Source organism: Carcharhinus amblyrhynchos, chromosome 3, assembly GCF_965287045.1.
Source record: "Carcharhinus amblyrhynchos chromosome 3, sCarAmb.v2.hapA, whole genome shotgun sequence".
NCBI lineage: Eukaryota > Metazoa > Chordata > Chondrichthyes > Carcharhiniformes > Carcharhinidae > Carcharhinus > Carcharhinus amblyrhynchos.
The window spans coordinates 108,777,163-108,803,261 of NC_137326.1; the positions used below are offsets into that span (position 1 = coordinate 108,777,163).

Genomic DNA, 26,099 nt, shown 5'->3' on the forward strand with positions numbered 1-26,099 from the left:
TACCCTGAAGATCAAGAAGTAACCCTGAAAAATCAAGAATTCCTTGAAAAGATCTCAAGAAGAGCCCTAGAATTTAAAAGTATCGTGAACTTGGTGTGGATACTTCAATGTGATTAACTGCCCACCCTACTCACTGCCATCACTGCTGCTGGGTAATTGGAGATCCACATGACCTGGTGCCAGATTTAAACTATCAAGAAAGGAGAAATCCATGTTCTAGAGCTTGCTGGATTTTGCTGAAAAAAGATTCAAGGTGTTGATGAAGCTTTTTGTCATGCACTCATCAGAACAGATGCAAGACTCCAAATTTCAAAGGAAACAACAATTTTTCTTGCATGAGAAAAGGGTACTAGTTGGTCAGCAAATTGACTGATCAGTCAAGGTATTGCAATGGAGAATGTACCAGGGAATTATTATTCCCCCATGCATATATGTTTAATTCAAAAAAGATACAAGTACCTAGATATGTCCTTTCTGCTTGCAGAGTTCAGGTCCAAAAACATCAAGGAGAATTCAGTCATGGGGCCATCACAGAAAACTCATGAATCAATTGAGCAGCTAGTAAGCCTATCAGCAGCAAACGCTGTGACTGAAGAAGCAGCATGCAATGAGAAGGTGAATGGTGGCACATCAGCTTGAGCGCCAGAGTGGCAGAAGTTGGAGGGGCTGCAGGATTGGAGAGGCAGCCTATCAGGAGGGTGGAAGTGTTTATTGGGATTGGAGAGGGAAGAAAGTGCTTTCCAGGGAGGGACGGTGATGCAAGGAATTAGCTGCCTGCTGGTGGGGAAGTGGAGCAAGTCTGAGGGGGAAGAGCGGTGAAATATTTACAGTTTCCAGCAAGCATAAGTGAGCCACATTGTGAGGTCAACTGAAAATCTTATTTTGGTTGTCAGTGTAATTCTTAGCACACTTGGGATTGTTCAACAAGTGCTGTCCAATTACAGAATCACATCTAACGTTAAATATTGTGTTCTGAGTTTTTGCAAGCACCATCTGTGTCAGAATGATCAGCTTCTGCCTACTGTATCAGCCGAAGGAGCATGTTGTTCAATACAATCCACTGGACTTTGGCGCTTATGACACCTATGTACTTGGCACCAATTCATAAGAACTAAACTAACAATCAAATTAAGATCATCAGCTGGACTCACAATGTGGCTACATATTTTCATATGCAGGGACCTGTCTTCTGCAAGTAAAAAGAAAGCCCAAGTGTTGTGCCATTGCTAAATTAAACAAAAGCAGTGGTGGTGGTGGTGGTGGTGGTGGTGATGTGTTGGGGGGGGGGGGAACAATGACAATAGTTCCCTGGTGCATTCTCCATGGCAATGTCTCAATCAGTGTCAATTTGTCAATCAATCAATACCCTTTGTGCATGCACCAACAACTGTTGGTCCCTTTAAAATTCATCATTCTTGTATCTGAACTGATGAATGCAAGACAAAAAACTTTGACAACATGTCTTTTCAGCAATACTCAAATTCTGCACTACCAAGATCACTAGTTGCTGGTGGCTTTCTTTGAAGTCAGCAATGGTGCTGTCAGTGCTGACACAGAATTTAGACCAGAGTTGTTAGTTGATAGGATTTAAAAAATGGATAGATGGCAGAAATGTGTTTGTGTATCTTTACTTTAGACACAATTCAATTAAATAATAATTTTATTATTCATGGGTTATTCTTATTCAGTTCACCATGTTACATTACAGATAGGCTATTACCTGAAATTTTGGAAGTGCTCCCTGGTACAGAAAGAGATGTGGATGATTTTTCAGGTGTGCCCTCAGATTCACTGGACAGTGCTAATCCCTGTGATCTTTCTTCTGATGAAGAAATTCTATAGGGTTTCTGTACAAACTTCTTCTCAACATACTTAGCTTTGATCCAAGATTCCTTTTCAAGCCTAACAATAGTAGTGCATGAAATATACTTGAAAGTTACAAAGCTCATACATTTTACATTTTAAAAAAAGCACAATTTAAAGTGAGATTATCTGCTGTGCCAAAAGCAAGGCACATGCTCGTCATTTACTTATAGCTTCTCAGGTGCTAAATTAAGTTTGATACAAGTGCATTAAAAATTTACATTTCAATTATAGAAATACAATTTGTTTAACTTACAGCCAAAGCTGCTATTATCCTATTAAATAATATTTACTCTTAAGTGGCAGCTGAAGTATTTTTGAACAATAATCTAGATCATTAAGAAAAACTTGAATTTATATTCAGTATCTTGTCACATCCGTCAGAAAATACCTCTCAGGGCTTCATATTAAATTAATTATCTTGAATGGAGCGACTAACTATGCTGTGTGAAATTGCTTGAAGTGAAATAAATGACCAATTGTTCTGTATTCGGGACCATTGTTTGGGGAATAAAATGTTGACAAATTGCATTCATTTGAATGGTGTCACTGCAGATCTTTAACATTAATCACAATAGACAAACCTCTTGAGCCAAGCTAGCACTTTACACCTTTCTCGAAAATGTTGTCTAATAGAACCAGAATAAATTACATGATTTACCTTGAATCTCCTGCATTTGGCTTTTTAAAATGCATTTCATCCACTTGTGCTTCATATATTCCATTTATAATGTTATTTCCCAGGGCACACATAAGCTGTCAAACAAAATGAAAATATACTTTAAAATTTAAGGATCACTAGTAGAGAATACAAAATGGAAATACAATGGGTGAACTGCGAATAGAAAACAGTTGTGCTAATGTCATAATTAAATTCTTAGAGGCTGATTTAAATCTTCCAACATGCCTAAAGTTGTGAATACTCTAAAATGTATTTCTATCCTGCAATTCCACTTTTAAAATATCGCAATGCTATTAGAAACTGATCTTGTCAGCTCAATGGGTACAAAGTGAGGAAGTCTAAATTAAGTTGTATGTGTGCTGCAAGGGAAGAAATTCTGTAACATTTGTCTTTAAAGGTGTTTTGCTGTATAATATATTATTTTTAGCAAATGTCTTTCATGATTACTTTAAACTTGCATGTTAATTACCCAAACTAGTCCTTCATATGAAATTGTCATATAAAACTCCTTCCTACAAAAAGTGATTTTGAAAAATAATTGTTAAACTCACTTTTAAGAGCTCCGGTTCCCATGAATCCAGAGTAAGGGAACGCACCTTAGAAAAATGAACACCTAGACTTCTAAACACAAGAAGAAAATAAATCAATACGACACATAATGCAGACATTCATCACAAGATCAACTTCTGCAAGGTACTGAAGCTTAACATGCAGCAATACATCATATTTGTGGTCAATCAACAATGATCAAGCTTATCCTTTTGTCCCTGTAAATTTTTTTTTATTATGTAGAGATTTTCCTATGCAAACCTCCCAAATTGAGCAGCAGGTTTTGAATTTATTTTGCCTTACAATTGGAAGCTCAGTGCTCGGTCAATGAGAGTCAGCGCAAGTAACTTTAAATTTTTGCTATCTTTTCATCCAGTTAAAGCAGCAGTTCTACTGAATGTTGAACACAATTGGTACCAAACTGAAAGCACACAAATCTTTTCCAATCTATTACAAAGTTTAATCTTTTATCATCTTAATACCTGTGAATTCCTGAACATTCAATGCAAAGCGTGATTCCAAGATTAATGCTTGCCCAACGTGGGTCCGGCTGACCACAGTCACAGCAATTTGTATTGCCAGCAATACACTCCACACGCTGAAGTGCACTTTCTCCTTTCACTGGTCGCTCCTTCAATTCACTCCCAGAGTCCAGACTGCTGGTAGATGGGGAGGACCTTCTATCTAATTTCTGGGGAAGCAATAACAAGTTCACTACTTTTTCTCCCTTACAAAAAATGCTCCATGTAAATGTATAACAGCATGGATTTTAAACTACAAACCTGTCATTCATCTAACCTAAATGTGTTGAAAGTGATATCAAATAGAAACATTTATATTTTTAAATCATTGCAGGTTCTCCGTCACTTTTTGCCCTAGCTGCTTGTACTGTTCCACAGGATTAAGGTGCTCTTCCACCATCTCCCTTTCACCCTTCTCACATAACTGACCTGAAGACCGTCATCCTGCCATTCTATCAATGGCAGTGCTTTGGTCATCACGTCACAACAACACTTTGTACTTGCATAGAACATCTAGTGTGGTAAAACATTGCAAGATGTTTCACAGGAGCATTACAATATAAAATTAACTAATATGGAGAGAATAGGGCACATGTGCAAAAATTTAGTGAAAGAGGTAGGTTTTAAGGAGGACTTCAGATGTGGGAAAGAGTAGCAGAAAGGTTTAAAGAAGGAATTTCAGGGCTTGGTACAGGCAGCTGAATGCTTAGTCACCAATGGAGGAATAATTAAAACTGGAGATTTTCAGTATGTCAGAATTGGATGAGCTGGGTGAGGCGATGGAAGATAACAAGGATGAGAATTTTAAAATGAAGGCATTGCTTAACTGGGAGTCAATGAAGACCAATGAGCAGAAAAGTGATGGGTGAATGGGACCATGCAAGTCATAGAATAATAAAATCCCTACAGTGCAGAAGGAGGCCTTTCGACCTGTCAAGTCTGCACCAACCACAATCCTATCCAGGCCCTATCCCCATAACCCCATGTATTTATCCTAGCTACTCTTACTAAAGGGCAATTTAGCATTACCAATCCACCTAACCCGCTCATCTTTGGACTGTGGGAAGAAACTGGAGCACCCGGAGGAAACCCACACAGACACGAGGAGAAGATGCAGACTTCGTGACCCAAGCCGAGAACTGAACCTTGGTCCCTGGTGCTGAGAGGCAGCAGTGCTAGCCAGTGCACCACCATGTGGGTCAGGTGTCCCAAGGTGGGGCATAGACGAGAGTTTTGTATTATCCCAAGTTTATAAAGGGTAAAAAGTGGGTTGTGTGTTGAAAGAATCAAATCTAGAATTAACAAGGGTATGGATATGCATTTCAACGGCAGATGGGCTGAAGACAGACAAGAGTCAGTTGATGTTAGAAATGGAAAAGGTTGGTCCACATGGCAGCATGGATGTATGTGGAAGGGTATTTTACGATCAAATATGACATCAAGGTTGTGAGCAGTTTGGTTCAATCTCAGACACTGGCCAGGGATAGGGATGGAGTCAGTGGTTGATGAACAGAATGAGATTAGTTGGGAAGATAATGGCTTCAGTTTCCCAATATTTATATGGAAAAAATTTCTTTTCATTCAGGACTGAATGTTGGGCAAGCATTCTAACAACTCCCCCACAAACTCAAATATGAGTTAACAATTAATGAATCAAAACAGTAAGAACTTTTTCTCAAGGATTGTGGAAAACTGGAATTTCTAACGAGGTTGCTAGGTTGTGAATAGTGGCTCAACTGAAATTTACAAGACAGAGATTGACATCTACTTATTAGGAAAAAGTGCATCAAGAATGGAATAAACTCAAGTTAAAATGATTGAAGTACAGATTAGCCATGATTGTAATTAAATGGCAGAACAGGCTACAAAGATCAAGTCTGCCAAAACAAACCAAAAATAACTGTATCTGAAATGTTTCAGTTATCAAGAAGCATTTGTCTTCATAAAATGAGAGGAACTAAATACATTACTACATCTCTATCTCTTTCATGATAAGAAATGTTGTTTAATCCACTACAATTTGCATTCAAATTTGAGACATCTGTGAGCAAGATAACATTGACATGGGCAAGTTAATAATCTCCAAATTGCCACTTGGTAGCATAGAACTTGAGTACTGCTGAAAAAGGAGACATGTGCATTTATCCTGAGGAGTGCAAGGTGAAAAGATTTGACAACAAGTATTCCAAATCTAACAGGGTCAGCAATTTATAAAGGAGTGCAAGACGAAAAACTTTAACTGCATGTCTCTTTTTTTCAGCATACTCAAATCCCTAACAAGTCTCACAACACCAGGTTAAATTGGTATCATGAGTTTTCTGAGTGCTGCTCCTTCATCAGGAATCAAGACAGAAGCACTGAATCAAATTAAATGCATTGATAGATGCAAAACTTCTTCCATTAGCAAATTTAAATATTTAATATTCTAAAATTTGAGGACTTTGGAAGTCTCATAATATTGAAACAAAACCACAACAGTGTAACAATTGATAAAAGTATGCCAATGTGACCAGAAATCTATACTGTTGTTGAACTTTGATTGCAAAGATGATTGTATTTTTCAAACACAACGTAGATGTGTAGGTAAGAACACTGGAGAAATTGTAACTTCATTCTCTTCAGCTCTTTGCAGTTGGAACACATATTATTTGGTAATGATGGAATATAAACTCAGGATTATCAATACGTGAAAGAGGAATCACTTGTTATCATGAAACAGATAAAGACGAGACATTTAATGTTTTTAGTTCCTGTCATTTACGAGGATCAATATTGCTTCATAACTAAACCATTCCATATACAGTTAGAAAAGGGTACAGAGAGGAAAAAAAAAATCAAGAAAATAGGGTTAGTGTACAGCTCTAGTTGAAAAGCTTGCACTACTACCACAACACAATGGCTTCTTATTACTCAATACATCTAGAACTATTCAAACCAGTGCCTTTAACTGCATCCTCTAACAACACACTGGAATGTCAGCAGTGGATGTGTGATTAAGTGGCATGGCTCAAGCTAATCTCTAAAAATTAGCAAGGTCAGCCATCAAATGTAAAAAACAATTGGTCTTTGGATGTGAATAATGCTGGCAAGGCTGCATTTAGTGCCCATCCGTGGTACCAAGGAGGTAGCTGCCTTTCTCCTCGAATGGATGCATTCCATAAGTTTATTTATTAGTTTCATAAGTAGGCTTATATTAACATTGCAGTGAAGTTACTGTGAAAATCCCCTAGTCGCCACACCCCGGCACCTGTTCGGGTATAAATTTAGGGAGTGAAAATATACGGCATACATACTTCTGCATAACTCTCTTCTCCTTTCTCTTTGTATGCTGTAGCAATGCTAGCTTGAACAGCTTTGATCCAGACCTGTCGGATTTTTTCAGAATCTGCTTGAAGCATACAACTCCTGTGTGAAAACATGCAGAGATTTAACATTTCTAGAACCACTGGAAACAGACAGCAACATGGAGAAGTCTTAGCAATTTTGAGTAGTACCATCACTTTTAAAAAATTTTCATGCAATGTGGGCATGACTAACAAGGTTGTCCATCCCTAAGTGCCCTGATGACCATTTCAGGGGCAATTTAACAATCAGCCACATTGCTGTGGGTCTGGAGTCACATGTCAGCTGGAACAGGTAAAGACAACAGGTAACTTTCCCCTTAAGGAAACTGGTGAACCTGATGGATTTTTACAACAATCAGTGATGGTTTCATAGTCACCATCATCAACACTAATTTTTTTATTCCAGATTCATTCATTGAATTTAAATTCTACCAGCTACCGTGGTGGGATTTGAAGTCATGTCCCCAGATAATTTGCCCGTGTCTACGGATTAGTAGTTTAGTTACACCATTACACCATCATCTTCCTTTATTAAAATTATATAATGTATGAATAAACTTAAAATTCTTCATGTTGAACTTGGAAGTAATTGGCAACTATAACAATCACAAGGATGCCTATACATTTCATCCATTTTACAAGTTAAACATTAGTAGATACATAAAAAGGAAAATGACCATTTTATTTATTATCCTATCATGTCAACACATAGTTGAAGATGATGGACAATTTGACACAGTTCTGGTGACCATAGATTAAAGGCTATGCCAAAACTGGTACTGAACATAAATAACATTTCTGACTATAGCCAAACCATATGCAATCTGAAAACAATACGGGTGGTACAGTGGCAAGCACTGCTTCCTTGAGGGATTATGGGAAAAAGACAGGAGACTGGGGATGAGAAAAATATCTGGCATGATTGAACGGCAGAGCAGACTCGATAGACTTAGTGACTTAATTCTGCTCCTATGTCTTATGGTCTCAACGCCAGGGACCTGGGTTTGATTCCTGGCTTGTGTCACTGTCTTTGTGTTCTCCGTGTCTGTGTGGCTTTCCCCCAGGTGCTCTGTTTCCTCCCAGACTGAAAGATGTGTTGGTTAGGTGCACTGGCCGTGCTAAATTCTCCCTCAGTGTACCAAAACAGGTGCTGGAGTGTGGTGGCAGTAACCTCATTGCAGTGTTAATGTAAGCATACTTGTGATACTAATAAATAAATTTAAAAAATAAGATGGATTACCTCAACGACTTTAAATCTGGCTGTCCCACAATGATAATACCTTGAGGCGGCCTTAATTGAAAAAATAGAACTTCTGCCAATCTAATTGGCCAGAATGCTCTAGTCCAGCAGCACAGGAAGACAGGAGCAGCCAAAGCAGGGAAGACAGGAGCAGCCAAAGCAGGGAAGACAGGAGCAGCCAAAGCAGGGAAGACAGGAGCAGCCAAAGCAGGGAAGACAGGAGCAGCCAAAGCAGGGAAGACAGGAGCAGCCAAAGCAGGGAAGACAGGAGCAGCCAAAGCAGGGAAGACAGGAGCAGCCAAAGCAGGGAAGACAGGAGCAGCCAAAGCAGGGAAGACAGGAGCAGCCAAAGCAGGGAAGACAGGAGCAGCCAAAGCAGGGACAACAAGCAGTGCTCAGGATGGAAGATGATTTCCCCCAGGCATTTCAGGTGGGCCAGGATTGGAGATTGGAGCCCCTAGCAAGAGCTTTGTGGAGAAGTGGGGAGGGGCAGGTTTTAGAGACCAGGTGAGACACAAAGATGAAGGGAGCTCCCGAATGGGCACAAGGAAGCCCCCAAAGAAGGTAACCATCTCCCACTCCCTGCCTGATAGCAGCCTGCACTGTCAAAGCTGCTGGTTGGCAGCTTTCATTGCTTTCATTCCACCTTCCCCTGCTGGCCAAAATACTGCAATGGAAGCAGGATGAGGCCCTTAAGAGGGAGGTAATTGTTCACTTAAGGGTCTCGATAGGCCGATGGGCAGGTTGGCAACCTTACCTAGCCAATCATATGGGGGACAAATGGGGGATGGGCAGGATGATGGTGGGTTGGCCACTCATTTTGTTTTACATGACACCTCCTAACTTCAAATAGGAGAGCAGAGAGCTGTGAAATTCACCTCGAGCTGTATATTATCTCTACTGTTCCCGTTCAAAGGTGAGGCAAAACGTGGGGCACTTACTTTGTAGGAGAGACTACTTCAAAACAGAAACGTCTTTCAATATCCTCACATGGTTTGACTGTACAAAGTCGTAAATCATCAACTACTACTGTGAGGTTATCCTGTGAGAAAATTTTAAGAAGTTCAGCTAGATTATAAGAGTCAAATATTTGAACAGAAGTGATCATTAACATCATGAAACTATAGTTACTGGAGAATAAATATAAATAAATCTAATTATAGTATCCAGTACCATCAAAAACAAAAGCTGGAACTTGTCATTCATGCCGGCGGGATCTTCCGATCCCGCCCACGTGCACCCCGCTGTGGGTTTCCCAGTGACAAGGGGTGCATTCAACTCCGTTGACAATGGCAGGATCAGAAGATCCCACCACTGGTCAATGATATGATGTTCTCCCATTGTCAGGAAACACATCTTTCCATGATGAAAATATTTGGATAAGGATTGGAGAGAATGGTATAAATTTCACTGTTTCTGAACCTTGCTGTGATTAACTTTAATTTTGCTCATACTTAATTGTCAAATATTAGCTCAACATTTTACATTCAGTACAATTTTTCCTTACCTTAAACTTTTTTTGGTAAACAAGCTGGTTGTTCTGAATTGAAAACCAACGCCTGTTGAGAGAGAAGAACTTATAGGTTGTAGATACACATGTGCCAAAAAAAAGCAAAGTATACATTTACAGACTGCAATATCTGGACAACTTTAAAAACAGTCCTGCTGTGTAGCTTCTATTAGGCCCATTTTCTCCTCCTTTTAGATCTTCCTTTCGTGAAGGCAATGATTCCTTCCCCACCAGCACTTAATTCATGTAGCTGTGGTGAGCCTGCACAGTCCTGTTGTAACATAGAAGGTGCATCAAAGATAAACCAATCTGTACTCAGTCCATGTGCTATTCAACATGGTTCAGTATAGAGAGATCAGGAATTGCAGTAACCTAGTTAATTTTCTCTTTTCTTAAAGCCAATTGTAGCACCCAAAGAACACACTGACTCACATCAGCTAGCAAATAAGGAATTTTGGTCCATGTCTCTCAGCTGTACACAAACGTTCACGATCAAGTTATCAGGGGAAATCTTTTCTGCCTAACACATCACACTTTTCCTCCCCACCTGACCTTGATCCCCACCTTGTTTTATTTATTTTGACATGTTATTCCCCAGCCTAGGGGATCAAAGACATGTGACCGTAACTCAAATAATTACACCCATGTTAAAGGTCAAGTGACACACATTACCCCTCCTTGCTCTACAGAGGTGCCTCGACACCTTGGAACTAGGATCCCATCAATGTGTTTTTTTTTAAAAAACAGCAAAATTTGTTTTAAGAATGCAAGTGATCCTGGCAAGACCCAACTATTGGCATCCCTAATTGTTTGCTGGAATTAAGAGTCAGCCACATGGTACGGTCTGGAGTCTCAGATCGCCCATTCAGCAAGGAGCGGAAAAACACTGTTGGAACCACAGACCACCTACTGACTTCAAAGACCATTTTTTTCTGACAAGTCCACAAATTACTAGATGTTTTGAATTCAATTTCATAAACTATCATGGTGGTATTTGAGCTTCTAAAAAGCTAGGTTGCTAGACCAATACCAAATGTCTCAGCAAATCACCATTATATCACTCCATCACACTATCAATTGGTTAGCCGCTAGAAAATGTACTTCCATTTTATAACAAAATGTGATGACTTTAAGCCACACATATTTTTAGTCTGAAGAACTAAAATAGAACAACATTCCACACTTCAAAAATAGATCTGACAAAAGTAGTTTTCACAACTGGCATTAAAATCATGTTTTAAACAAACGTGAGTAATTGATTTTTTAAAATAAACTTAAAGTTAGTTGAACACTCTTTCAAAACACGGATTCTTAAAGCTTGAACATCTATATTATTAAAACCATCAGTTTACCACACAGTCAGAACTTGAAGTCCAATGGGTTAGTAGAAGGATAATTAGTTGTGTTAATATTGCAAAAAGCAAAACAAGCAAAAATGCTGCCGCTGGTTTGCAGATAACAGTTCCCATGCTGCAAAAAGGACAGCACAGTGACCAGTTTTAAAGCCATGGATTAAACCAGGTTTACCCGAAGTTCTTTGGACACTTGCAGACAGGTGAGAGCTAATATGCAGAGATAGGAATGGGGAGATAAGATGTCCAGCTGACTGGTTGGTACCTGATGTGGGGGGTCTTTTTCCTGTCACATGACAAAATAGGGTGGGACCAAGACATAAAAAGAAAAAGAAAAAAATGAAAATAGTAAAATGAAACACTAACTATGATCTGAAAACACAGGAAGATTAAATGCATACTAAAAGTAAACTGGAATAAGCTGCCTTTTTGCACAAGGTCCCAGTGAAACTGAGAATATTAAATAATCTTGTACTGTTTGATACAAATCAACAGTTCTACATTTTCAAGGTGTGGCTTTGAATTTAATGAAACATGCACTTGATTTCAGTACTGCACACTGATCAATAACCATGGATAGAAATATATACAGTAAAGTCCCGCAGTTCGCAACATTTTCTTTTGCGGCTTTTTTTACCCACGCGGAAATCTTTTAACACACAATCACCCATTGTGGCCCCAAATCCTCACCTATCTGTGATTTAAGCAAATTAAAAATCACAAGCTCATGTAGGAGGAGTTGGAGGGAAGCTGTATATGCGCACAAATATATATAAAGCTGTTTCTGTAAGTGAGTGAAGGTTAGTTAAATAGTGTCTGTTTTGCCCAGTTGTTAAAATCCAATTCTCCAGTTGTTCTCAGCTCTTGCTTGCGCCTGGACCTACATCTGGGTGCAGTTAAATGTTGGGAAGACAAGGAGTAATGAGATTTAATGCCAGGATTACAGATGGTGAACTGTCTCCATACTGGACAATAATGTGATATTATCAATAATATCACATTAGTAGTGTGAGAGGCCTAATCCTTTAAACCCCACTTTTTCATCTCTCTCCCTCTAGAGTGGAGTGCAAAAAATTGGTTTTTGGGACTCAGACCTAGCTTTTTGCTTTCAGTTATTAAAAAAGCAAACAAGATAATAAATTATTAAATTATGAGGAAGGGGAGAGAGGAATCTGGATCAGAGACAGAACAGTGTGTAATGGTAAAAGGATCAGCTGGTTGTCTTCATTACAGGAAAATTTCTCTGACTAACATCCAAGTTTTAGGATTCTGGAACCTATTTTACTCCCATTATGAAGTATATTTGTTGTTCATGATTTCACCCTCTGAGAGAATTCACGAGAATGTAGCCCCCATGAATGGCAAGACTTTACTGCATTACAGGTGTCAGAAACCCACTGGATAAACAACATGTAATGACTTGATCTTTATACATTTCCAAACTAAATATTAGCCATTATAAATGTACCTCATACTAGTGGTACTGCACATGGAAAATCAGGGCAAAGGAAATTTTCCTCAGTGCTTCAATAATTCTGCAGGTATAGTCACAAAGAGTTTGTGTATCAACAAGGAAGGATTGCGTAACAAGATATGATAATTACAATTGAGGAAGGCCATTTGGCCCATTAGAACCCACCTATTCAGAAAGCTGCTACAACAATGTACATCTATATACTGCCTTAAGATAGTAGAATACCCCAAAGAATTTCACTGGCCCATTATCAAATAGAATTTTACACTAATCTACTTAGAGACATTTGGGTTGGCTTGGTCAGAGATAGGTTTTAAGCAGCGTCTTAAAGGAGAAAAGAGAGGTGAAGAGGTTTACAGAGAGAATTCCGCAGCTTAAGGCCAAGGCAGCTAAAGCAATGAAAATCAAGCTTGAGTACAAGGCAATTAATGGAGGAACACCAAAATCTTAAAGGGTTGTAGGTAACGAGGATAAACCACAGAGGATTTAAAAACATGGATGAGAATGTACTCCCACTGTAGCATAAATTGTTTGCTTGATGGGTCAAGAGATCTTGCTGCGTTCTATCGGAAAGTTTAGCCAACATGTTGATAGAACGGTTTAAAAAATTTCCTATCATATGTCCTAAGGACATCTTCATTGATTTTGTACCAGTGGCCATGAGTTAATTCTGCAGTTTCATGTGAAGTGATATTCAGATTATTTTTTCTATGCCCTTAGCAATCTTCATGCCTCTATCATATCACCTTTCAATTGACTCCTTTATTGAATGATCTGGGGCCTTTTTTTTCCAACTACATCATTGCACAGGACAGTGGAAGAGTCTTATGAACAGCAGGTCTTCACTTAAAGCCAGAATTGGTAATGTTTATGCACATTGCCAATAAATTTTAAAAATGAAGTGAACCAAGTTATCTTCCACAGGATCTCTTACAAAGCTCTTCATACTGTTCTTTTATACACAAAAACAAGGCGGGGGGAGGATTTTAAAACCCTGAACCTCAATCCCTAACCCTCCAGTTTTTCCTGAGACAGGACAAAGGATGGGTAAGCAAGAGTTGGATAGACAATTTAAATACACTGAAAGAGGCTGATGGCCTCAGGTGTGCAGATTTTCCAGCTTCATGTTCCAGATCTTAGGAAACTCATCAATCAAATCAAAGTGAGGACAGCAGTGCTTCTGAGATAGGAGGAGAGGGAGTGTTTCCCCCCTACACACCTTTTAGAGAACGATGGCAAAATGGCAAGGTGCAGAGGGATCTAGGTTTTCTCGTATGAGTCAAAGGGTTAGGATGCAGGTACAGCATAAAAGAAGGACAATGGAATACTATCCTTTATTACGAGGGGAACTGAGCACAATATGTTTCTGAAGAGTAATGTGGATTTGGTGGATCTGAAAAGAGGGGCACAAAACAGCAATGGCTTTTGTAGGCTTGCTTAAAGCATCTGTTATAGTTTGGAGGGGCAGTCTACTTCTGGAAATATCTAGAACACGATTCTGCAAGCAAACACTGGCCCAGAAACAGTTGTGCTCACCAGCCACAAAATCAGCATTTATCTCACAATGAGCAGATTTCAATGACTAAACTACAGGCTTCCCAGAACTATCTTGGCACCATAACCTTTTACTATATACACAAATTATATCCTTCCAACTCAGTTGAGGAAGTTCAAATATAGAGATGACTTTGTGTTTGTAATCCATGTGAGAACTTTAACACATATTAACAGTAAACTTAAAAATACTTGGTGGCTTTAATAACCGGCAATTTCATTCAAATCTTCAAAGTGCTCGCAGCTGCATTTCGGTTGAGCAATTGGCATACAAAACAGCACTGAATGGCCACATCTGTTTTACTGAACTCAGGTACAAGGTCTTTCCAAATTACCTTGGAGTGTCTCTGGATCACGATTTCATGTCAACACAGACAAAAATTGCTGCCAAGATAAAAGCTAGTATCAACTTAATCTACATATTAACTGGGAGCAGATAAGGCACAAATGTTTGCCTACTTCCCTGCAGACACCTTGCTTCTTGCTTTTAACTAATTGAATTGTTGTGCACCAGCAAAGACAGGAAATGCACATGTAAATCTTGTCAATGTGTAACCCAATGCTGCTAAGTAAAAAAACACAAAAATGCTGAAACCAACACCGTCTGCCTCCACGTCCTTGTATGTATTGTGCTGTCTCTCTCAGAAAAGAAACAATAATTGTAAAACTCAACGAGGCCTTAAAAAGCTCAGATCTGCCACATAAAGATCTTTGGAAGTTCCTGATACACTGAAGCTAAGAATAAATTATATCTGTATAAATTCAAGCCAAGTCAGAGAAGTGTACTTGCTTTTATTTGGCAAATTTTCCAAGTAGTTTAAGATACAACCAAGTTAAGTCAACTGGAGCGTACCACTTTGATTCTAGATGGTGATGCAGCATTTCCCAGCTTTAAATCTGTCACCACCTATTGTAAGCCTGCAACAGTTTGATTAAAGTGCTTTTGTTTAAGTTTTCAAATCGCGTAATTCTAAATGAAAGGTCAAGAGTAAATTTAGTCAGCCAAGATCCAGGGCTTGACAATTTTGTATTGTATATTGTCATTATACACAAAATTAACTAATCTTGTAACTAGATACTTTCACTTGGTTATGAAACATAATTCCTGCGTTTGTATTTGTTAATGTAATGGATTCATACTTCTACTGGTAAATGATGAAAAAAATCAGATGTATGCTGCTTTGATGATTTTATGCTAAAGAAAGTTCTCCCCTCTATAGCGATTGCCACTAACTACAGAAAAGTATTTCATTTTAAAGCCATAGTTTAATCTTACCGGTTCCATGTTTTAAAGGCATTGCTGGCTCGTTTATATAAATATCCTTCCATGACTATGCCATTAGCAGCATCGATGTTAAATTCTATCTTGGGGTCATCACTGGAGAAGTCCTAAAGCAGATTATTTTAAACCAGATACAAAAGCAACAGTTACTTAACAAGAAAAAGGGGTTTGTAAAAGTTTAAATTAATGTTTGTAGCATGGTCATCCCATAAACCTGCAAAATGGTGCATCTGGTAAACATACATAGTGAAATATTACCACAATAATCTGTTGTAATTTTACTGTAGTTCTTAAAGGATCACTATTTTCATGAGAAACGATGCTAACTTTATAATCACTCTTGTACTTTTTTCAAAGCCGGTTGTCACTGAAGCACAATAATTTTCTGTGAAGCATAATGAGACGCTGCAGTCTTGTACGTGAAGTACTTGCTTTGTTCTAGCTTTACTTTTTTTTAAACTTTTCCTTCCATATAATGATCAGCATTACCTGTAATACGCAGTGCGTAAACTAACTGGCAGATTACACTTTCCCCAATTGAACTTGGTACGCTTTGTCTTCCTTTCACGTGATTTACTTAGTCATTCAAAGCTTAACGAAAGAGTGCACAATATCTCATTGTGTCACTCTCCTAATGAGGTCTTTATGCCATCAAAGAAATAGCCCACCAGCTCCTTTGCATTATAACTTAACATGTGGCTGGTTATAGAGAAAGTGTAACATCACATTTTTGCCCTTTCTTACTACCCTACGTAGAGATGAAACCACACATTGTATAATAACAACAAACCTAAAAATGTAGCATGAAATGGTGATGAGAACTCACATGATAAGACATTTTAAATAATACTACTGGGGAAAAATTAAAATTTAGTTCATTTTTATGATTCTTGGAAAATAAAATTGATCTTGGATGGAATGTAGGTTATCATAATGATTTTATAGCACTTGGACTAATTAGCCTTCATTTCCTGGGCAATGAAAATTGAGGAAAAACTGGAATGTAAAGTATACAACTGTATAATTTGCAACACTGTTTGACCCACACATTAAGGATTGAGGGACCCTACAGTCATTCGTGGATTTTGGGTAGAATTTACAGATCAGACTGTAGTGGGTATCAAAGCATACAGAGAGTTAATTTTTTGTTGTCTCAAATATAGAATTATGCCCAGCAATTAACTTTTAAAACTATGAAGCATTTTATTTAATCAAAAGAAAATTGATTTCAATATCAAAACATCATAGTTGAACTTCTTTGTTGTTTAATGCAAAACCAAATCATTCTATTTGAGAATTCCCTACAAACACGTTTGTAAACTATGACTTTTTTTAAAACTTAAGAATTTCTAGTGGTATGTATTACACTGAAATATTGCAAAACACCTAATTTAAATTCTCTTTTCTGGCCACACTCTTCTTTGGTTCACTATGTAAATCTCCTCAGTTACTTTAACAATCTTTCATTTTGGCCTGCCATTTGGTGATTCATTTAAAATATATAAACTGGCCACGAGCTTCACAAGTAGCAGTGCCATATTTTTACTACACTAAAGCTGTCAATGAACAAGGCAATAAACATCCCTACATAACACAAAAACAAGCTCAACGTGTATTGTTTCCTGGAGGTCACTGAAGGCACGTTGCTGTTATTGCTTGTTTCCACATTTTGGATTGTTTGCCTTTACACTAAGCATCAAGGGATATCTATAGTTAGCCAAAGTACATTTTTTGTATTATTTCCTACATATTCAAACTGATGAATGCACAGACTTGCGAGCACTTTTTTTGAAGCTGGTATGCAAGAAGACTAAAAGACATTCTTTTTTTAAAAATCACTGAAATATTAATTCATACTTAAATCTAAAAAATTGTGCTAAAGAGGTGAAAAATGATACATATGGTGGGTGGGAAGACACGAGTGCATAAAAGTTGGAGGGCTAGAGTGTGTGAAATGTGCAAAATAGACATACACAGATACAGAATAACATATGAAAATTGCAAAATTGTTGAAAATCTAAAGAAAACAAAAAAAAGTGTTGCAAACAAACAGCAGGTCAATCTACAAAGAGAAAAGGTCAGCTGTGTGTTCTAGTATACTCCAAACCTGATTTATGATAAAATCCATGAATTGGATTATGATGTGTTGACACATACCATAGGAATTCTTATGTGTTCTTTCAGGCACAATAATTTGATATAAAAGCTACATCTAAATCTAACTTTTTGAAATATTCATTTGGTAGTACAGAACTTCAGTATTGCTGAAAAAGACATCCATTTCATCTTGCACACATTAGGACACTTGCAAGAATAACCAAATATAAAGGGAACTACAATTTATACTTCATGAGAAAGGAATGCTGATCGGTTGGCAAGAGGACTCTGATTAGTACGGGAGATGCCCATATAAATAAAGTATTATTATAAAGAAAGCTGTTAACTTATGACTTACAGTTAATTACCAAGTTTTGTTTAAATTCAAACCAGGCAGTTTTGACTCATGTCAAGGCATTGTGTTGGTGAATGAACCAACGAATGGCTGTCGCTTATGCTGATCAACTAAAACAGGCACAATGCGTATACATGTTCTGTCTGCAAAGAACAGGGATTTGTAATTGTATGATAGATGCCTAAGTGTATCACACTGCAAGACCAACTAATAACCTTAAATTGGTTATCAGTATCATTCATAGAACACTCAGGATTATTTAGCAAATGTCAGCCAATCACAAAATCACACCTAACAATGGACACTGTGTTCTGTGTTTTGTAAGCACAAGCTGTATGCGTTTGGTTAACACTACCTGTTGCGAACAACCAAAAGGGATATACTGTTTGATACAATCTGCCAGACTTTGGGAAGTACAACCTGCATGCATAGCATCACGCCAGCCACAAAATTCATGTTACTTATTTGAGCAATAGGCAGACTGTATTTTTGGTTTGATAGCAGCATTCTGTGAGTGGCGAATGCCACTCATGTTGCTACTGCATAGAAGCAACATGAAATGACCATCTTCACCTATCACAGGCTTTGATGTGCTCAATTTCAACTTCAAGTTTGCAAGGTGAGCAAATGGTTTGGGCCCTATTTACAAGGTCATCAATAAGGCCAATCTTATGCAGCATGGAACTGTAGGGATCCCAACACGTAAATTGACCAGTGAAGGTAGGCTTGTGGTAGATGGTAGCAGAGAAATCTGTCAGATTTCTCAACTAGCACATCAGGAGAGAGAGCTTATTTGATTGCTTCATTTCAAAGGTGAATTTAAATGCAGCTGTAGATTCAAATGTAAAAAATGTATCATTCACATATCAAAAATACGTAAGGGGTAGGAGGTTAGATGCAATTCTGTTGAAAACATATTTCTCATGAGGCCAATAAAGATATCTGCAAGGGCAGAGATAAGAGGGCATCAAATGGCAACACCATCTATTTGGTGTTGCTAAAACTGAACTCAACTATGTGAGTTGCTGAGTTTGTAAGTTTAATTAATACCAATTTCACATAATGATGGAAAGTCTGGATTACTCAGGATATAGTTCTGCAGTGCAACTGTCTGTGGCATTCTTAAGTGATACATTGGTCAATAATCGAAATGTCAAATGAACATATTGGCATGACATTGCTATTGATATGGCCTGCAACATTTTTTCACAGAAATCCTTTATTGCAAAAGTGACAAATTTTCTCAAAACTGCTCAATGTAACTCAGTCAATCATTTGGCCAATTCGTACTGTTAAATACCAGTCATTAAAAAGACAGGACATTACTTGCGTGCATTCTGGGCAGATGCAGTGAGCCATAAGGACAAATCCTATCCTTTGTATCACCCAGTAGTTCACTGCACTATTAATTTTAGCATTTATTTAGCAAGGTTTTTGAGTAAGGTTTTCCGGTCATGCTGTGCCATAGGTTCAATGGATGTGAATTTCAACCCATTATTAAGAATGGCATGTATTCTATTGATGTAATTAAACTTGTTCAGGACGACTATTCCAGTCTGTTTGGCAGGTTTACAGATACGTCTGTCTGGCTTGGCCTTGAGGCCTTGCCATAAAATCAGACATTTACATTGCCTGTGAAAATTGGCCAAGTAATTCAGGCATTTGCAATAGAGGCGACAGTGGTTGGCACTGTGGGTAGCATTTTGTGATGGCCATCTTAAAATGTTTGGAATGTTCTTTCAGATATTTTACGAATAAAGTATATTTTTACAAATGAAAAGAGAACAAAATCAATAATGGTGATTCTTGTGGAAAGGATGAGAGAGTTGGACAGTAAGACATTGTGAATATCAGCAAGCACAAGGCTGAAGAATGAAAACATTGGGGGATTAGAAGCCAGGACGGATGAATGATTCAAATATGATAGACTGACAGTTTATCGCCACATAATAATATGTATAATAATAATATTCACAGTAGCTTCATTGCAGTTTTAATGTAAGGCTTATTTGTGACTAATAAATAAACTTTAAAAAAAAAGCCTTTAAATAATGCTAAAAATGAATTTAATAAAGCAGGCAACATAATTTCTGCCATAGATATTGTAGTATTTAGTTACTAGTATGTAAAAAACCTGAAGCTTCATATGGAACATCAAGTTAGCCATATCATCTGGCAAAAATGGGCAAAACTAAATTGCCAGTTTTTGCCATTTCCATAAGGATCATCGAATCAAAAACCCATATTATTGTCCCATTTAATCCTAATGGTGACTTCATTACTATTTCACAAGATTCATTAGTGATCTTGAAACATAATGCACTTCATCAATCATTAAGGACTTTTAGACATGTGAGTAATACCCTTGGCCCAATGTCCAATGTTTAAAATGCTAGCATACTAGGTTTTAAATAATATAGTATTTCCTCCACATAACTGGCAAGGTCAAGTAAGAAGAGTTGGTAATGATTTTATAGCACTTGGACTAATTAGCCTTCATTTCCTAGAAAATGAAAATTGAGGAAAAACTGGAATGTAAAGTATACAACTGTATAATTTGCAACACTGTTAGACCCACACATTAAGGATTGAGGGACCCTTCAGTCATTCATGGATTTTGGGTAGAATTTACAGATCAGACTGTAGTGGGTATCAAAGCATACAGAGAGTTAATTTTTTGTTGTCTCAAATGGTAGAATGAGATTTAGTATAATGAAAGGTTATCAAGCATTAACTTTGTTTCTCTCTTCAGATTTTACTCTTGGCTTGATGAGCGTTTCTATCATTTTCTACTTTTACTTTAAAAGATTTGGGACTGGCCACATAAAATGATTTGCTGTACCCCAGGATTGAAAATGTACTTGAAAAGCATACAATCCTTTAAACTTGTGAACTATCCTTTCAGTGACAAAAGCTGACTGAAAACTTGGGTTTATATGCTCATACAATAAATAATTACAGTTGACGGTAACATTCCCAAAAGCAAAGGCCAAACAGTTATAAAACGCAGTTTTAAAAACACATTATTTGCTTTTTAAATTTATTAATTAATTTCACGTACCATTGTGCAGTGAGTAATGCAACAGTCTATTAATGTAAACTGAAGCAGATTAGACTACATGCAATTTTGGTACAATCACCTCACCATCTGATTGAAAAAAAATAGGTGCACAACAGCTAATTAGATAGTCATGTCCAAGACCTTCAATAAATATTTCAATTTAGATACCAAAAAAAGTCTGCAATTGTCACTGGGGAATAAATCTAAAGCTAAAAAGAGCTACAGTGGATCAATAAATAGAATCAAACTTAATACCACTATGAGGAGCTGCAATGACTAAAACAAATCCAAATAAGCTACTGAATGCAGTATCTGAATTGCTGTTGTCTTGACACAGTTTACTTGTTTAAAATACCCATTCATATAAAAAAAAGCACATTTCATAAAAAACTTACCATATATAATACATAACGAAATCTGAAGAATCTCATTGCAACTGTCCCTTACAAACGTCAAAGAATTATATTCCGGTGAAACAGCAATTTTTCTTGCACCAGAGTTAATAATTCAATTGTCAACACAAACACTCAGCCTGTAGCTCAGAACAAGTACTTCATATTGACTACCTCCGTGTTCATTAAAACCAGTCACTTCCCCTGAAATTTGGGCAATTTTTTTTTCTTTGACTCATGTCCCAAATATCTAATTATTTATCATGGAGCAAGATTCTTCTGTCCGCGATGTCTGACTCAGTGCATTTACCAGAGGATCTCGATCTTCAACTCTGACTTCACAATGAAAGCAGTCAGCTGATTTCAGCCTGCTGACGCAACCGTGAACCGACAGTAAATTATAAGTGAACCAATGCATAATAAAGCCATTTAATTTATTATTAAAATATTAAAGATCTGCATTGGCTATGAAATTGTCTTAAAAAATACATAATTTAGAATGTTCAAGTTAACTAAATTATAATATATGTCGCATGCTAAAGCTAATACATTAAATATTTAAAGCATTCAGATAAATTGAATGAAAATAGTGTAATCAATCTCTCATGTTACCTTTGTGTTGCCAGGAAAACCTTAATAATACATACAAGTAAACAACAGCCTGTATTTATATGGTGCCTTTAGAGTAAAAAAAAGGTCAAACTTGCTTTATAGGCAAATTATGAAGCAAAAATTGACATTATGCCATAAGGTGATATTAAGCAGTTAGTCAGAAGCTTGGTCAAAGATGATTTAAGAAGAAGCGAGATAGAGAAGCAGGAGGTTTAGGAGTGGAATACCAGAGTTAGGGTCTTATGGGCTGAAGGCACAGTTGCCAATTGTAGATCAAGTAAAACCAGGGATGCTCAAGAGGCCAGGATTAGTTAAGCTCAGATATTGTGAAGGTTATGGGATTACAGCAAATTAGATATGGGGGATGGGGAGGTGTGTTGAGGTTATGGAGGGATTTGAAAACAAGGATGAGTTTTTTTTTTAAATCGCAGTGTCACTTACCCAGGAGCTAATGTAAGTGAACAAGTACAGGGGTGATAGGTGCATGAAACTTGGTGCAAGTAAGGACACGTGTAGCAGATTTTTGGATGACTTCATGTTTACTGAGAGTGGAATGTGGGAAGCCAACTAGGGATGCACTGGAATAGTCAAGCCAAACGGTAGCGAAGTGTCAGGAAGCAGAGCTAGTTTTAAATGATCTATGCTTATATTGTTGGTTATGTCAGGAAGCAGAGGTAGATTTAAGTGATTGGTTTGAATTGCTGAATATTAGAAATAAGGGATAGCTTTGAGTTTAATTTGGTGAATCTGTGTAAGAAAGGATAAACCTCTAGTTAGATTTATGTTAAGGGCGTTTGCATTTATGGATGTTTTGATTTCATTTCAAAATGTATCTACATTGTGTAGAGAGCTTTCGATGTGAAGAGTTTAAAGAAAGATGGAGCTGCTGCTTAGCATCTGGGGGGCCACCTTTAGGTTAGGAAGGATTTTTGAGTTTAGTTTTAACAAGAACAAAGGCAGTTGGAGCTAGGTACTGAGAGAGAAGACAGGTCTCACAACTCTGCCAGAACAATAGAGTAATGGGCAAGAAAGAAAAAAATCCCAGAAACTAAAAAATAGATAGTTCAAGAAATCAGGGAAAGAAAAGAGAAGTTCCAGGAAATAAAAGGAACAAAAGGGAACTGGAATTTTAACATGGTACTGTTTGTTGAAGTTAAAGATAGAACTATAAAGTACAAACTTGGTGGAGTTGGCTGGAGTAAAGCCAGATATCTGAAGCAATCCTAAGATTGGTGACCATAGTACAGCTTGTGAAGCAGCAGTGTTCTATTGGTAGTTGGGTACCTGAGAGGTGTAAAAGCTTGAATGTATGTGGCAATTCAAGATGGAAAAATACAGGGAGGAAAATTCAAAATCTTGGAAGCGGATCCTTGTTGAAAAACGGCTGAGAGAAAGCATTATTTGGAAGAAGATTCTAAGATGCGTCTTTGCAAATGAACATTTATGTAATAATCATCAGAGGGAATTTGAGGAGAAATCCACAGAAGGAAGGAAACTAGGGGCTGCTAGACAGAGACCACTGATGGGATGACATGAAAATCCACAAGCTCCTCACTCTTCGCTTGAGGTGAGAGCGGAGGAGATCAGTACTTATCCTCCCAGATGGAATGGAGGACTACTCCAACAATTAGGAGTATTATTTCAGTCATTGAAATAAGATTGCCCAAAGCTCAAGTCCACAACTCAAGCTTCTCAAAGATCTACAACATTTACCCAAATATATTCTTGCATATTATATACTGTTCACCCAACAGTTAATCCCTTAAATTAACTGTACTTGTGTTATTCGCTATTTTAAAGTAACAGGTGATTCAGCACCTTTGCAGCAAAAAAAGGTTAACACTGGCAGGATTATCTTTGATTGTGTTCAATAGGATTTTAAAAACTCCAGTAAAATCACATCAGGAAAGATTCCCGTGATTTTAGACGAGGTTAGAGTACAGTATTTTACCCAGTTTTGTATCAAACTGATGCTTTCAAAACTGTCCAGCTTCTGCAGATGGCTAGCTGTATATATATACACACACACATATATATAGAAAAATATTTTTATACATGGTTACTGAAAAATCAAGGCTTAGAATCAATAACATTTATTATAGGATGACAGGTTTGAATAGAAGACAAAATAGTGATTACAAATAGCCATATGAATTACATCAAGCCAAAGTGAGAGAGTAGGAAGAGTTTAGTGACGGCCTAAAAGGTGTTAAAACATCTTTGTAGGACAAATAGCATTACTATTGCTTCTGGGTGGTTTACCACTACTACTATATGGATTGTACAGAAACTTACCTGAAGGGCAGCCTATGACCAGCATTTAAGAAAAAAAGGGGTGGGGGGTGGGGGGAAAGAAAAAACATAATTGACCATATTGAAAGTGAAGCTTGGTAGAACATGGCATGTTAATATTAAACAGAACATTAGCTGAGCATTGCATAAATTGCTCATAATGTTATACATATATAATGTCCATCGGAAGGAACACGGAGGCAGGGTACTAGCAAGATGAAACGCAATAATGTAGAAGAGGTGTGGTGAGAAAATGTAACTGTACCAGAAAGAAAAATGTAAATGCTCTTCATGAAAAGAAAAATTTTCATTGCACAAGTCTAATTTTCACTCCTGCTGGGATACTTCCCAGCCCCTTATACTCGGGAGAAAGTATGCGGGAGCTGTGATTTTTGTTTCAGGGTTGCAGGGTTCCTGGGAGTTGGGCTGACTGTGGGTGATGCTGAGTGCATGCAATGTCGAATGCTAAGATGGCCTCAGCGGAAGGGAAGGCATGCTTTGGTACACTGGCACTGTATTGAAGATTTCAAAGAAACAGAAAAATATAAACAGAAAAATGGCCCATTACATGCCAACCTGTCACCTCATACCTCCCATACCAACCTATGGCCCTCTACACAACCATCATGGCCACATATGGCCCCGATACTAACTCATGACAACCTGTTACTATCACCCAGTATCCACCAAAGGCAGTCCTCAGGACTCATGCCAATATTAAAGTTCTAAATGTCTACTGCAGGCTTCAAACACTGTCACAAAAATACATTTATTACAACAAGTCCTCACTTAAAGTTGTGGTTGCATTCCTGGTAATTGCAACTTTAGGTGAAACAACCTAACCACGTCTTCTTGTAGGAATCAATGTTAAAAACTGGAGTTAGGTTCCTTTGGACACTTCTCACCAGGAAGAGCAAATGTGCAAGTTACAAAAGTTGAAATACATTGCTTGTTGAAATATCTTGCACAATAAAACCATAAAATAAAAACCGTATAAATTCAATAACGCTCACCAATCTCTCTTAGACAGTCCCTAGGGCTCAGGGATAAGTTGCTTCCATTCTGGCTCTGTGTTTTGACATGGCTTCTAACTCTAGTGTGCAATGGCTTTGACAAAGGGTCGTCTGGACTCGAAATGTCAGTTCTTTTTTCTCTGCCAGATGCTGCCAGACCTGCTGAGATTTTCCAGCATTTTCTCTTTTGGTTTCTAATGTGCAACTTCCTGAATCTGCCACTTGGGGGCAGATGTTGCTTGAAGCTCAGTTAAATGATTTGTTTAAGAGGTTTCTGCACTCTCTTCACCACCTTGACTTAACCTCTACACATTCCAGAAGTTGGTGTTTTTTGCTTTAACACCATGAGTTGGTCGAAACGTTTAACCTCTTCAACCGTGCTTCTAGGACATCCCTAAAGGGTTTCATTGCAATGGCTGTGTGTAATTTAGAGCTTTGATGCTGATCCTTGTCTGCTGCAAATGACTCGCTCACTGGCTTTCGTCACAGCTGCTGTGCACTTGAACAAAGGCCGGACTTGGGGAGCTCCAAAATTAATCAGCTTACTGCAGAGTCAGCCTCCCGACAGATATACCTTGTATTTTTCATCCAAACTCAGTCAACAAATGGGCTTTTATTCAAAGAGATAAGCAGTCCAGGCTTCAACGTTTTGCTTGTATTGAAACATTTTTGCTTTTGTTATTCAGAAATTTGTCTCCACGGCGTTTTTTTTTAAATAAAGTTCCCTTGAGTGCAAACATCTTTCTTCTACAATGGAGCTTACAGACACTTCAACGAGCCAGGCTGTGATAATGCACAATATGATGTGGAGAGCTGGCGTTGGACTGGGGTAAACACAGTAAGAAGTCTCACAACACCAGGTTAAAGTCCAACAGGTTTATTTGATAGTAAACGCCACAAGCTTTC

General features: G+C 37.8%; 1 protein-coding gene across 5 annotated transcripts in view; it reads right to left on the reverse strand.

The window, feature by feature from the left end:
• The window catches only part of LOC145341003 (arf-GAP with coiled-coil, ANK repeat and PH domain-containing protein 2-like), a 142,331-nt gene that overhangs the window by 23,523 nt on the left and 92,709 nt on the right, over window positions 1–26,099 (reverse strand). For 3 of the 5 annotated variants that reach the window (XM_080185675.1, XM_080185673.1, XM_080185671.1), the window contains exons 10-18: window positions 15,366–15,478; window positions 11,327–11,347; window positions 9,707–9,758; window positions 9,141–9,241; window positions 6,909–7,020; window positions 3,577–3,785; window positions 3,097–3,166; window positions 2,525–2,619; window positions 1,721–1,902 (exon numbers count right to left, since the gene is read on the reverse strand). In XM_080185675.1, the coding sequence (XP_080041801.1) occupies window positions 1,721–1,902; window positions 2,525–2,619; window positions 3,097–3,166; window positions 3,577–3,785; window positions 6,909–7,020; window positions 9,141–9,241; window positions 9,707–9,758; window positions 11,327–11,347; window positions 15,366–15,478 (955 nt within the window). The remainder of the gene's footprint in view (window positions 1–1,720; window positions 1,903–2,524; window positions 2,620–3,096; window positions 3,167–3,576; window positions 3,786–6,908; window positions 7,021–9,140; window positions 9,242–9,706; window positions 9,759–11,326; window positions 11,348–15,365; window positions 15,479–26,099) is intronic. The other 2 variants (XM_080185674.1, XM_080185672.1) reach the window with 1 other exon arrangement.